Source organism: Poromitra crassiceps (genome assembly GCF_964638095.1).
Source record: "Poromitra crassiceps genome assembly, chromosome: 14".
NCBI classification, from domain to species: domain Eukaryota; kingdom Metazoa; phylum Chordata; class Actinopteri; order Beryciformes; family Melamphaidae; genus Poromitra; species Poromitra crassiceps.
In genome coordinates this window covers 44,440,684-44,455,771 of record NC_139633.1, presented here as the reverse complement: position 1 = coordinate 44,455,771, position 15,088 = coordinate 44,440,684, and the positions used below count along the sequence as shown (strand labels likewise).

Sequence of the window (15,088 nt, the reverse complement as noted above, 5' to 3'; positions counted from 1 at the left end):
TAACGAGCTGCTGGTGAGCGAACATCAAGGTCACTTTCACTTCCTGGTTCCAGTGAAACCAGCTGATGTGATTGGCTGTTGGACTCACCTAGCTCTTCCTCTACTCACCACCACCACCATCACCATCTGGCCAGGCTGAAGCAGGTTAACATGCAGCAGCCAGACAGTGTTGGAGAAACTACTTTAAAACTTTTCATGACTGACTACATCAGTCATGAAAAGGAGTTCATCTACATCTCAACTACTCTCAAGAAAACTTCACTTATCAAACTAAAACTTCTTTCAAAAAGCAGTCCAACTACATCCAAACTATGGTACATATCAAAATGATCACAATCTGAGTCTAATAATCCCATATTGTCACAAGGACCTGACACTGAGTAGGCTAGGTGTGTTTGACTTATGGACTGGGGCAGGCCAATCCTCACTTAGGCAGCCTGTTTTTAGAAATTTTAATGCAGAAATGTTATATATTGTAGCCAGGGGTGTAGTGGTAAATACAGAGGTGGGTAAACTATCCAAAGTGAGTAGTTTTACCCACCTTGTTCCCCCTCATTGATTGATACAGTTGATCTGAAAATAGGTGAGTAAACTCTCTGCCTCATTTCCAACTGCATCCACTTTTGTTTACCCTCCACTACACCGCTGAGTGTACCTTTAAACAAGATCGGAAGACTTCTTAAACCACTGATCGATAACCTACTTTCCCTAAAGGGCTCATTAACATCTAGTCTAATATAAAACCCTCAATTCTGCCCGGCAACAGGCTGGGGATTAACTGGTGATTGGTCAGCTGAGCAGCAAGACCTGGAGAGAGGTACAAACAGTCTGAGGGATTTATTCAGCTCTACACCGAAAGTACAAAACAATATGATCACATGAACATTAGCAACCAGTTGATGGAGAATTCAAATGACTTATCTCTTCAGATTCAGCCTGGCTCATAGAATATTTAGCAGCTTCTGACTGAGAGAAGGTTCCTCTGATCTGAGTGCTCTGTGTCAGCTCTTCAGAGATGGGGAAAGTGCACACATTCCTTGTTTAAAAAAAGGACTGGTAAAAGTAGAAGTACTGATTAAACTTGTTCCTAACAGAACAAGCTAACTGAAACTCATAATATTATAATTTGAAGCTATTAAACTTAAAAGATCCCCTCCAAACATGTTTTAAGATGTACTTTGATTAATAATTCGTGTGATATGTTTTTTTCTGGGAGAGAGCGAGACGAGAGAGACAAACAATGTTACATCGTTCTTGTCTAGAAAGTACAGATATTTGTGTTAAAATGTAAGAAGTAAATACTCAGTAAAGAAGAGATACTGTACCTACAAATACTACTTACACTTAAGTATAGTTACTTCCCATCTCTGCAGCTCTCCTAACATACAGGTGACATCCGAGCAAACTCCGGCGGATGGAGTGTGATTGTTTTTTGTAATTTTTAAGTTTTAGGCTGTCTGAAACAGGTAGGATACATTATTTGCAACCTTTCTCAGTACCTATTTTTGGCCATTTTTTGAGGAAGCATGCAATGCTGAGGCGGTAGGATATCCCATAACACCTTTCGACCCTGCTAAGGAAGAAGAAGAATGAAACTAGCCCCAAAACTTCTGTTTAATGGTGGCGCCCAAAAGCCTCTCGCTAGAGAACAAAGTGACTCACTTTCTTTTCCTTTTTATTTTAAAATCATCAATAACATCAAACATTGCTTCATTTTATTGCGGTCAGTTGTTTGTACGGTGTCAGGAAAGTCACTTTTGACCGATAGAAGGATGCATCCAACTGACTAGAATTGAGACACTCGACACTGCTATGTTAGTATTCTGCAGCTCATGCGTGTGCCTCGAGTTGACAGCTAGACAGTCATATTCGAACATCAGCTCACGCACACACACACACATGCACACACACACACATGTACACACACACGCGCGAGCGCGCGCACGCACACACATACACACACACCACTGCCACCCTCCATTTTGGTGAAATTTCTAAACTAAACTAGGCAGCGCGCTCGATTCCTAGGCTCACCGCCCTGCAGCTCGCATACACAGCTGCCTCTCTCTCACCTCGCCTCCCTCTCCCTCAGCTCTCTCCCTCTCCTCTCGCTCTCTTTGTCATCACTGATGATGTCATCATTGGGACTGATGTCATCATTGGGACTGATGTCATCAGTGGTTTATGACATCAGTGGGACAGACAGACAAACAAACAGAGCCCCAGCTCCCATTTGTATACTGATGATGCAGGATGGCAGGGGGAAAATACGCCTGGTGTGTGTGTGTGTGTGTGTGTGTGTGTGTGTGTGTGTGTGTGTGTGTGTGTGTGTGTGTGTGTGTGTGTGTGTGTGTGTGTGTGAGCTGATGTTCGGCGTGCAACACTGCCTTGAGGACGTCTGAAACCAATTATTTATCTGTCGGCTACATTCAAACCAGGTACGTCATTAAGCAGGTATAGGTAGCTAGGTGATAGACAGCCTCCTTGTTAGAATTGGTTAGATCCAGTCCCCAATTCAGCCTCCCTCTTTTTGAAGCCAATGCGGAAATTGCATTCTTTCAAATGGCCAGTGGGGGGCGCAGTTTGTGTAGCACTCCCCAGGAACATCCATTCAACTCTGGGAAACGAGACAACTTCTCTCTCGGTCTATGTCTTAAATAAACACTTTCCAAAATGAGTTTATGGTCTGAAAAAACAATTTCAAGTATTTTTCATGCTCTAACGCGCTCCATTTTCTAAATTATAGCCGCATTTCGAGGAAAATTGACGACAAACATCAGATAATAAGAACAGTAATACTTCCGACCGGTAGAGGCAGCAATGTGCCGCAAGGCATCAGGTAGCAAGTAATAGTTAAGCAAATGATCAGAAAAAAGCGTTACTTTATGATATTTTGATAATGTTAGTAGACACACTACTAAATATCTGTTCTCCCAGAATGTTCCCAAGGTTTATGGCACCTAATGGGAACATGAAAAAGGGTTAAATGTTCCCAGGCCTAAATATCTGCTCTCCCATAGATACCATACATCTAACGTTCATAACATGGCGGACGGTGCGTTATAAACGTTATAAATATAGTCACGTTATAAACAACTAACCAACGCTGGGGGTCCGTATGGAAACAGTGTTACTAGAAATGGTTAAAAGTTAAATAAATTTGGTCATTCAGTGGCGTTTTACTGCAATGTAAAGTAAGTAGCGTTAGCCGCTAGCATTATAGCCAAAGTAGCTGACTACCCATAATGCATTACGGCGATAAGAGAGACAGGGCAAATTCGGAAACTCCCCCGGCAGCCGCCCCCTCTCCAAGTACTTCTGTGTAGAATTACTCTATTCAACCAATCAACGATGAGCAGGAAGCGGGAGGTTCAAGCCTCACTTTCTCCTATCAAATCCCAATCAAAACGGTCTGTAATGGCCCACCATCAGGCCTGTTCTTGGGGCAATTGACGCCCACGAACCAACGACGTAATGATGATGACACCGCCGTGACATCATCGATGATGATGTCAGAGTTCACCTGTGAGGTCATCAGCGATGTCAGACTGTGACGGCAGACGTGACTTTATGAGGTCACCGATGATGTCATACCTCCCTGGACGTTGTGACATCACCAACGATGTCATACACCAAATGCGGGGGGGTATATAACAAGGTGTTGTTCTGTTATGATGTAGTCTTGGTCCTATGTTCCCTTCCTGCAATCTGTAAGCTCTGTACGCTGCTTCTGCCTTGCTCCTATCTGCCTGATATTTCATTAAAGCTTGAAAAGACATCTCTGTGGTTCTGACCGATCACTGCCCGTGAGCCCTTACCTAAGATCCAGCACACTTCACACTTCACCCAAGGCAAGCACATAAGCTTCCTTAGAACTAGTTTGAGAGTAGTAATAAAGGCATACTTCAGAATTATAATAACATTATTACTAGTTTGAAAAGTAATAAAGGCACACTTCAATATTATGCAATACATATCCATTCGTTGCAATATGTACAGATTCCAAAAGACCATCTGCTCCCGTCGCCGAGTCGCCGCGTGTGCAGCCCCCCGTTGCAAACTAGCTCATCAACAAACGCAAGTGGCTCGCTGTCAATACAGCACCAGATGGATGTATCTGAGGAAAAGGGGGGGGGGGGAGGATGCAAGAAAGCTATTTTTTTTTTTTTTTTTTTTTTTTTTTACCTTTATTTAACCAGATAAGACATTTGAGATACAAGATCTCTTTTGCGAATGTGATCTGGCCAAGAAGGCAGCAATTACAAGCCAGGTTACAATCAACATAAATTACAGTAAATAAAAGGAAACATAAAAACAGGGCTATAGAGCTGAAACATTTCAAAAAGCAGGGACAACCAAATACATCATAAAATACCACATCCAAGGGTAATAAATAACACAAGATCAAGAATGTAAAAACATATGGCCTAAAAACAAGAATAACAGGTCAAAAAGGGCAAAGTAAACTAGACATTACTGCAGGAGCAGCTTGCAGTAAGAACTTCAGATAAAGCATGTTTAAAACTGGACAGAGGAATGGAAGAGACCAGTTTTAAATGGGACTGCAGGTCGTTCCACGACCAGGGACCAAAGTAAGAGAGACTCTTTTTTCCAGATTCTGTTTGCATAATTGGCACTTTGAATTTCAACCAGCTATTTAATCTTAAATTATGGGAGTTGTTTATCGCTACAAACGTAGAGCAGATATATGAGGGTAGTTTGCCCAGGATGGCCTTGTATATGAACATGTACCAATGTCGCATTCTGCGCAGGGCAAGGGAGGACCATCCAACCAGATCGTACAAGGTGCAATGATGTGTCCTGTAACCTGAGTTTGTAATATATCTCAGAGCGGCATGGTAAAGGGGGTCCAGTTTAGACAAGGAAGTAGGGCTAGAAAGACTGTAAACAACATCGCCATAGTCTAGCTGAGACATAAAAAGGCTTTCCACCAGGCGTTTACGGGCAGACAAGGAGAAACAGGCTTTAAGCCTGTACAAGAAACAGAGTAAATTTAAGCTTCTTAGACAAAGTGGAAATATGCAATTTAAAGTTAAAGCCCCAATCAGTAAGATTTTTGACATTTTTTACATTAATATAAGAGCTTTTTAGTCACAGGACATGGTAGATTGACTTGTAATAGGAAGACCCTCGTCTTTATTTATCCCACACCACCCTCCATTGGCCAGCACTGGGACTAAGCAAGTTGTCTGCCACGTCCCGTAGCAAGAAAAAAGAAAAAAAACAGGACGCGCGCATGCGCTGTACAGCGGAAGCACTGTCTGAATGAATACAAGGAAGTAACTCGATTCGGATTTGCTACGAAAATTATGTTTCACGGGACTATGCATTATTATTTCATCACGTGGTGAGTACCCGATGTCACAACATGTACATAGAGCTTTCTGGCGCTGTGTTTTGTTGACTTTGAACGGCGATATCATTATCGATACTATTGCACGCAGAGGGCGCAGTGGAAAACTTACTGAATGGGGCTTTAAGGTGATTATCAAACCAGAAGCCCAAGTATTTATAAGACTCAATGAACTCAATGGGTGCACCATCAAGTGTACATAGAGGAGGCGAGGAGGGCACAGTGTTACCATGTGCGAACAGCATGGCTTTGGTTTTGCTCGCATTTAGGAGAAGTTTAGAGTCAATTAAGGCATGCTGGAGGATGGAGAAATCGGCTTGGAGGTAATTAACTGCAGTCTCTAGAGAAGGAGCGGAGGCATATAAAACCGTATCGTCAGCATACATATGATATTTAGAATGCTTTAGGCCGTCACAAATGCCATTAGCATAAATTAATAATAAATAAGTTCTAACAAGGCGGGGGGTTTGGGGAAGAGGATCGTGGATGGGGTGGGATGTGCGTGTGTGCGTGTGTGTTTGTGAATGTGTATATGTGGGTCAGAAATGTCCAGAATGTCCTTGTGTGTGCAATATGCCTGGGATTCCTTTCAGGGTCACGGCAGTCTCTGCACAGTTGTAGAGCGCGATAACACAGCAAGTTGCTATGGAGACAGCCTCGTGATGTACAGACCAAAACAACAGCAGGTGTCCGGGGGAGGGGTGAGGGTATGTGAGCGCTGTTGCAGACGAAAATGTCAGGGGAAAGAATTGCTGCAGTATCCTTGGCGTCCTTGGCAGGTGGGGGAATCCAGATTAGAATAGAAATGTTTTGGTTATGGGGTGGTGCACAGCTGCACCAACTCCTCAAGTCTCTGGATTCTCAACTTAGTCCATTTCTGATTATGCAGATCAGTGAAAATGTCCATGATATAATCCACAATATAATCCATTTTTCACAGTTCAAACTCACTGACCGCCCATCTCAATTTTCATGACGTCACAGCCTAGGGTCAATCGCTGTTGTCTTCCCGTACCCCGTGGCGAAAGATCCGTCTGGGCAGAGGGGGGGTGAGGGGTGGGGGGTTCCCCGGACTCCGCATTCCTCAAAGTTTAGTTGATTTGCGTTGAGAGACCAGCTTAGTAAATCCAATAAATCCATATTTGTCATTACGAATAGACGAATGCAAGTTTGCTCCGGTTAGGGTGGTGTTGCAGGCAGAGGGAAAGGGAGAGATAAGGGAGAGAGAGAAAAATGCGACCGCCTTGTTCAAGAGCTGTGAGCAAGATCAATGGTTAGATCAGAGGTTTTCAAAGTGGGAGGCCGGCCTCCTCAGGGGGGCTCCAAGCAATTTCAGGGGAGGCTCAGTGAATGGAAGTGAAAAAATATTAGTTAGGCTATTACATTTGTTATCAAAAGGACAGAACCCAGAATAGCCTAAATGTGTGTGTGATTTGGTTAAAGAAATACAATAGTTTTTCCCACTTTCCCAGATTCAGAAACTATCAGACATTTTTTTTGTATGTATTTGGTGTAGTCTGAAGTATGTAGCAATTTCAAGCTATCTTGGCTCAATTGTTGAGTGCCTATGGGGATCAATACATAATCATGATCCCATAGGCATCCAGGAAATGAGCGCGGCCTGCCTTTTTTCCAAGCTTTGTCTGAGGGGAGGCCCACAGTCTCAGACTTTGTGTTAGAGCCTGTGGAACATCACAGCTCATTGTGCTGCTGGGTTCATCTGCCGGTCAGCGGAGTGTCCCGGGAAAACAAGGCTTAGCTCCTCTGCTGCTCAGCTGCCTTAGCTTCTTGTTTCTGAAACTGTGATCAGAACAGGGTCAGCTCAATGTTCCCAGGGCTCAATGTTCCCAAGGCTAAATATCTGTTCTCCCAGTGCTCAATGTTCCCAGGGCTCAATGTTCCCAGGGTTTATATGCAGTCCTGCCGGTCTGCCCTATACGCTCACTACACAGGCCCCCAACACTGTAAAAGACCCCGCAAAATAATTGTGCAAGAACTTACATTGATCAGAACTAATCGATCCATTGCAACACCAGCGCACAGCAATTCTGCCATTTTGGCCTGGAGGAGACACCTCTGATTGGCTGCCACGGTTCTGTCCTGTTGTCCCATTGGCCAAAAGCGGCACTGTCAAAAGCAAATATGTCAATTCCTACCCTCAACACTTTAGGCCGCCCTCGCCTCCCTCCGCCTCCCCCAAAAGTTTGCTGACTGACTGCATGAAAGATGAAGAAGTGGAATACAAAAATAAGAAAAAAACTTGAAAGTGAACTGCAACAAACAGCGGACAGGTAGGCAAAACGTGTTCACTCAGTCACCTCTCACCTCTGTTGCACTGTCAATGGTTTGTTGTGACTTCTGCAACGTAACATTAAGTTGACGCGCTAATGCAGCTTGCTTGTAATGCATTGTCTGTCAGTGTAGCTAGCTGCGGTTGTTTAGACTGCTATAAATAACGGTGTTGTGCGTGCACAAAAGGACAGTAGGATTAAGCAACTTGTGGAGACCAGGCAGAAAAAAATAAGACTGGATCATTGCACGCCTGATAGATGGATGGATGCATGGATGCATGGATGCATGGATGGATGGAGACAGACAGATAGATAGATATTCTCAGAGAGGAAATTGTATTCACATTTGGTGGTGGTGCACAAAAAAAGACGCAATAACAGGAAAACACAAACAATAACAAGGCCCAAAAATGCATTGACAATAATAAACAAGACAACATCTATCAGACAAGGTTTAGTTAAAAGTCTGCATGATGGAAAGCAATGGATTGACATTGACTAAATAGCTATTGATTAAATATTAAATTAAAGATGTTGGGCATACTGTGCAATATGGATGCACATTGCTTATTATATAATGACCAAGTATTCAGCCAAACCATATAAATAGTATTTTATATTTGAACATGTATAACAGGAAATCTGGGGGAGAACAGTTTGAACAGGGCCAGATGCAACTGATAAATAATAATAAATAATAATAAAGGTGTTGTTATCTATAATTTACAGGTTCTATGCTTAGGTTTGTCAGTAAAGGAGATGCTGGATCATCAGCCAGAGTCAGTACAAGCACAGACTAAGTTGATCCACAGCCAAGCTCATCCAGTACTAACACAGACCCAGTACAGTCGGCTTCAGCAAATACTAACAAAGACCCGGTACAGCTTCAGATTGTAGTGGGAGCACTGAGGTGTCAGGTGTGGCGTTGGCAAATGGCCAGGTAGGAGGGGCCCTTTGCAGAATCTTGCTTAGGGCCCCTGGGAGGTCAGGACCGGCACTGTTTATATGACACCTAATGGGAACATGAAATTCATGCTTTCATTTCTAGCAGGCTAGACTACTGCAACAGTCTTTTCAATGGTCTTCCCAAAAAAGCTATTAAACAACTACAGCTCATTCAGAATGCGGCTGCTAGAGTTCTAACAAGAACCAAGAAAGCTGAACACATTACACCAGTTCTCAAATCCCTGCATTGGCTGCCAGTAAATCTTAGAATAGACTTTAAAATTCTGCTAATAGTTTACAAATCTCTCAACAGGTCAGGCCCACACTACATCTCTGAAATGCTTCTACACTATGAACCATCCAGATCCCTGAGATCTTCAGGCACTGGTCTACTAATTGTCCCGAGGACCAAATCAAAACATGGTGAAGCCGCGTTCTCCCACTATGCCTCTCATAACTGGAACAAACTCCCTGAACACATTAGATCTGCCCCTACTCTGCCTATTTTTAAATCCAAGCTAAAGACCTTTATGTTTACTCTTGCCTTTAACTGCTACTAAACTACTGCCTCTCTCCAGCCCGGCAGAATAAACCTGTATTCGGCCTGTAATTTTTAATTTTTTTCCTGTACATTTCCAACAAATGGACTGTACATGTAATAATAATAATCTGAAATGTTTGCATATTGTGGGTGTGTCAAAAATGACATGTGGATAATCAGTGGTAAAATTGTAGCCAGAACCAAGTTGATTGTAACTGGTAAAGCTATACCACTTTTGCAGCAGGACCAAGTTAGCCAATTGTAACTGGTAAAGCTCATTATGTTCAAAAGTAAGGTCCATGTTAGGCACAATGTAACAAGACCAAATTGGAGCAGAACCAAGTTAGCCGATTGTAACTGGTAAAGCTCAAAATGTTTGATGCATTTTTGAAATTCCCACAACATGTATTTGTGGGTGTGTCAAAAATGACATGTGGATAATCAGTGGTAAAATTGTAGCCAGAACCAAGTTAGCCGATTGTAACTGGTAAAGCTATACCACTTTTGCAGCAGGACCAAGTTAGCCGATTGTAACTGGTAAAGCTCATTATGTTCAAAAGTAAGGTCCATGTTAGGCACATTGTAACAAGACCAAATTGGAGCAGAACCAAGTTAGCCGATTGTAACTGGTAAAGCTCAAAATGTTTGATGCATTTTTGAAATTCCCACAACATGTAACAAACAAACAACCAAAAATAAGACTGAAGAATGCCTTGTAACTTATTTAAAACAGAAATAATGTTTCATGTTTGTTAATTTGAGTATATATTCTAACTAAAACTGTCGGCTGTGGTTTTTATATATGCATTGCTTTGCTGCTTGTTTTTTCAATTATTTTTTTGTAAAGCACCTTGAATTGCCTTTGTGTATGAAAGGTGCTATATAAATAAATTTGACTTGACTTGACTTGACTTGAAAAAGGATTAAATGCCGGTCAGTGAGGTTACGGGTCGGTGAGTTACAATTTCTCATGTTAAAGAGAAATTGTTACCATAACTGAGAAGAGAACAGAACAGAGAAGAGTAATCTGGCTTCACTTTGTTTGTGAAGTTTATTTAGTATCCAAAATGTTTAATTATTACCATTTGGGTAAAACATTCATTTTTCTACACTCGACTCTTCTCTTCTGTTTTGGTTTTAACGACACTCGCCGGAATAACTTCGTCGACCCGCGCAGCGAGCCAGCCTATCATGACTCACGTTCATCATCACAACAAGCACGATTGGCTGGATAGACATTACGTGAGAAGTGATGTGTGGTGGCCTGCAGAAACCCTTCACATGCTGCTGCTGCACATTGTTGGTAATGAGCCAAAGAAGGTCGAAAATGAGTTTTACAGGTATTTTGAGATTTTGAGTGATTAATTTAATCTCCATAGTACAGTACATCATGGTAAATAATTATTTTCATAAAACAAAAGGGAGAGTATTTTTTTTTTTTTTTTTTTTTGGAATGCCACTGTAGAAAACACAACATTGGGAAATGTTTAAAGCCATTTTTCTCACGTTTTACTTTTAGACACATAACAGATTAAAATACTCATAACTTTTGCTCTGAGGGAGCTATCTCGATCAGTCATTCAAAAAGATTTTTTTTTTTTGTTACTATCCAAGACTGATTACAACTACTAATACTAAGTGTCACAAAATGCCGAAATCATCATCCATTATGGGAATTTTGACAATTATTACTAGGCATCTCGCGCCTTTAATTAGGCTAATTAGCGTGCCTAGGCTCGACTGCTACGTGGCCTCGCCCATAGCTCGGCCTCGCCTGCCCTATTGGCGCGGGCACATGTGTGTGTGTTGCTCACTAAATGTTATTGCATCAGTGATGTCACAATGCCTCCTTGTGCATGGCTGTGTGCCCCATATCACTAATGACATCATCAATGTTTGTGTGTGTGTGTGTGTGTGTGTGTGGGTGTGTGTGTGTGTGTGTGGGTGTGTGTGTGTGTGTGTGTGTGTGTGTGTGTGTGTGTGTGTGTGTGTGTGTGTGTCTTTGTCTTTGTCTTTGTCTTTGTCTTTGTCTTTGTCTTTGTCTTTGTCTTTATTTAAGATCCCCATTAGCTACAGCACAGCTGCAGCTATTCTTCCTGGGGTCAAACAACTTGCATAGTTTCAAGATATCACATACACAATTTACATTCTGTATAAAAATACATTCTGTACAAACGGTACAACTTCAGATATTACATACATACATACATACTGTACCTTTCATGATATTGCATAGTCAGAATTACCTACATACCATTACAGATGTGTAGAATACACATAAGACTACATCACATATTTTGTATACCTATATACAGTATATACCATTACCATATCTTATATATATAATTATACATATAACTATTACCATCACCAGATATATTAGCTATGTACATGCTTCAATATGCTCTATATGCATATGTATACACATACATACATACACACATACACATATATATATATATATATATATATATATACACATATATACATACACATACATACACACATACATAGCATTATCACAGTAGTAAGTGCTGTTTTACCAAGAATTTAAAATGTTTTTTGCTTTTCTTTTGTGTAATATATGTGGGAAGGGTGTTCCATTCCTGCATACCTCTAAACATGACAGTTCTTTTCATCGCATTTGTTCTAACTACTGGAAGTGTAAAACCTCCTGCAGTAGCATGTCTAGTTGAGTATGTGTGCCTGTTATGACTTAGAGATACATTTTCATACAGAGATAAGGGGTCTTTAGTGTCAAGAATATTCCACATAAACATAAGAAGTGAGTAGAGTAGTCTATTTTTTTACAAATGACCAAGCCAAGGAGCTGTGCATGGCTGACACATTTGTTTTATTATCACAATGAAGTGCAATCCTAGCTGCTTTATTTTGTACCATCTGCAGTCTCCTTAGCTTGTTCATTGCAGCACTAGACCACACCACTGGACAATAATCAAGATACAACAAAATTATAGCTTGAATAACCTGCTTGAGAATCACAGGCGACAGAAATTTTGTACATCTTTTAACAACAAAAATCCCATTACCTATTTTAACTACAAGTTTATCAATGTGTTTTGACCAAGATAATTTATTATCTAATATAATTCCAAGGAGTTTTGTCTCCTGGACTTGATTGATTGTCACATTGTCTATTCATTGAGAGTTTCAAGACTGGGTTAGAACTAAGGGCATGACTTGAACCAAATACAATGCTATTTGTTTTTGATGTATTTAATACAAGTTGTGTGTGTGTGTGTGTGTGTGTGTGTGTGTGTGTGTGTGTGTGTGTGTGTGTGTGTGTGTGTGTGTGTGTGTGTGTGTGTGTGTGTGTGTGTGTGTGTGTGTGTGTGTGCGTGCGCGTGCACTTTTGACATCATCACTGATGACATCATCACTGACGACATCCCATCATTAACTAATTAGCCTAATTTAAAAAATCTGGCTCCGCCAGGTCACCCGCACGGGTTCCCTTTACACACCCTGAAAGTTTCAGCCCGATTGCACTTAAAATGGCATAGCTGTGGCCGGGCACAGAACTTTGAAACAAACATTGCCCACATACTCAATTTGATATATACAGTAGATAGATTGATCGTACTTTGTACAGAGGGCTAAATTATCGTACAAATACGATAATTATCGTACATCTGGCAACGCTGCTCCGGTTATGCTGCCCTGGAGGCAAGACTCAGAGGAGGAGCCTATGCTGCCCTGGAGGCAAGACTCAGAGGAGGAGCCTCAGAGAGCTTGTTATTTAACCCTAACAATAACCAAAGTTGTTTCACTGTATTTGTGTAACGTTTTCAAATGGCGAAACATGGCGATGTTTTCAAAGTTTTCATTGGAAACACTCCTGTTGTTGGAGGACTTTGGTTCAGAAATGTTCATATTGAACATGCTGCTATGTGGTTTGCAGAAAGGTCAAATGCCAACATTTGATTCTGGGACTGGGTCGGGGATACTGGGTGATGAGTGGAGTATACCTTCTCCACTTCCCATCTTGTGGGCTGTGCCTGAGCTATTAACCTGGAGAGACTGAGGCCTGAGAGAGCAGCAGTCACAGAGGAAGCCGGTGCTTAAGCAGCAAACCAATTAGCAGCTCATCTGCTGTAAGTGGATCAGGGCTGATTAGCGGGTTTAGGATGACGTACTGCAGCGCGGAGGCTGGCTCGCTCACAGTCACGCCTGGCTGCTTCTTTTTGCAAGAAAAATACCCCTGTGAAGGAGCCATACTGCTGCCAGCCTGTTCTGAGGGATTTTATGTGAATATTTTATTATGATTTGGCGGCACACCCCTCTGCCCCCGCCAGCAGCATGGACTGTCTTGACCCGTGGTTCGTCACTATGGGTATGAAACAAGGAATTCTAGCCAACTCCCATTCTGCAGCTTCCCTCTGGAACGCATTAAATCTCACGTTCTGATCCACTGGATTCTCAAACTGTCTTAACGTTTACTTCTACTACTGGTTTTGTGTAAATTTAGTTTTGTCCTTTGACTGTCTTACAAAGAGAAAATGGCATTTATGCCGGTGAAGTTTGACCTTCCCAAACGGGTGAAGTTAGCCCAGGGCCTTTGGCTGCTTTACTGGGTCTCGGTGATCGTAGGGATCCTGGTCTTCAGCCTGGGGATCTTCTTCAAGATCGAGCTCCGGAAGAGGAGCGAGATGATGGACAACAACGAGAGCCACTTTGTGCCCAACCTGCTGATCCTCGTGGGGCTGATCGCCTGCGGGGTCAATGCCTTCGGCGGCAAGGTCCGTACCTTAACAGCATAGGAAATTGTTGGAGCCGATTTTGTCATCTGTGAGAGATTATGTTAAAGCGATACTTCACATTTTTTAAAGTCTAGCCCTATTTACTGCTTATCAATGATGATGTTGATTGGTAGAGTACTTTGTCAGCACAAACCATCCTGTCCCTCATAGTAGCTCTGGAAATTTGAGCAAAAATGAATGCAAGGTGAATGCGGTACAGACTGAAGCTCACTGAAATTTACTTTGGATGAAATTTTAGTGAGCCTCAGTAAGCAGTACATACAGGATTGTGACCCCATTGACCTTGCATTCGTTTTTGCCCAACTTTCCAGAGCTACTAGGATTGTGCTGAGAAAGAACTCTACAAATCAACATCATCATAAGTAAGTACTGTAGCAAATAGGGCTAGGCTTTAAAACATGTGAACTATCCCTTTAAAAGGTGATAGAGCCCAGAAAATAGTCAGGGACCCCAGCCACCCAGGCCATGGCCTTATCACCCAGCTATCATGAGGTAGACGCTACCGCTCGGAGCAGAAGGGCAAAGCATAGTACAAGTAGGCTTGTAAATAATTTCTACACGAGGCGGTCCGGTTCTGAAATCAATAGCACTACTGCACCTTACTGTAATTGGCTCTACTAATGCACTTTAGTAATTACAGCAACTTTCGCACATTTTGTAACCTTTGCACTTTGCCGACAATGCAGAATGTACCTATATCTTGTTATCTTGTTTTTATGTTGTTTCTTAGGTTTTTTGTTTCATGTTTCTCATGCATTTCCTTTTTGTGACCAAGACATTCCAATGCATTTTCAAGATTCAAGATTAATATGTATTTGCCATGTCAACAAGTTGATTGGGATTTGTCTTAGTGAGCTCACAAAATCTTTAAAAAAAAAACGTTTTAATGTTAATGTTAATTTTAATGTAAATGTTAAAAAGGACATGAAACATTTTATCATGTGACTCTAGTTAATTTGCATTTCACCTCAGACAAGACAGGACACTGTTTTCAAGTCTGAAATTTATCTAGATTTGCTAGAAAGATGAACAACATTTCAGCTTTTCGCCAACTAGTCTTTTCGTCTTTAACCCTTTAGTGTTCCCTCCAAGAAAAAAGCAATGTAAAAATTATTGTTTTCTATTTTCTATGTTATTAGTGCACTAATAACAAGAA

At 41.6% G+C, this 15,088-nt stretch overlaps 1 protein-coding gene across 1 annotated transcript in view; it reads left to right on the top strand.

Moving 5' to 3' along the window:
- Positions 1–13,671: 13,671 nt before the first annotated feature.
- prph2b (peripherin 2b (retinal degeneration, slow)) overlaps positions 13,672–15,088 on the top strand; it is a gene marked incomplete at both ends in the record, with an annotated part of 20,290 nt that continues 18,873 nt past the window's right edge. Inside the window, one exon of the mRNA XM_083650804.1 lies at positions 13,672–13,911. Within this exon, the coding sequence (XP_083506930.1) occupies positions 13,672–13,911 (240 nt within the window). The remainder of the gene's footprint in view (positions 13,912–15,088) is intronic.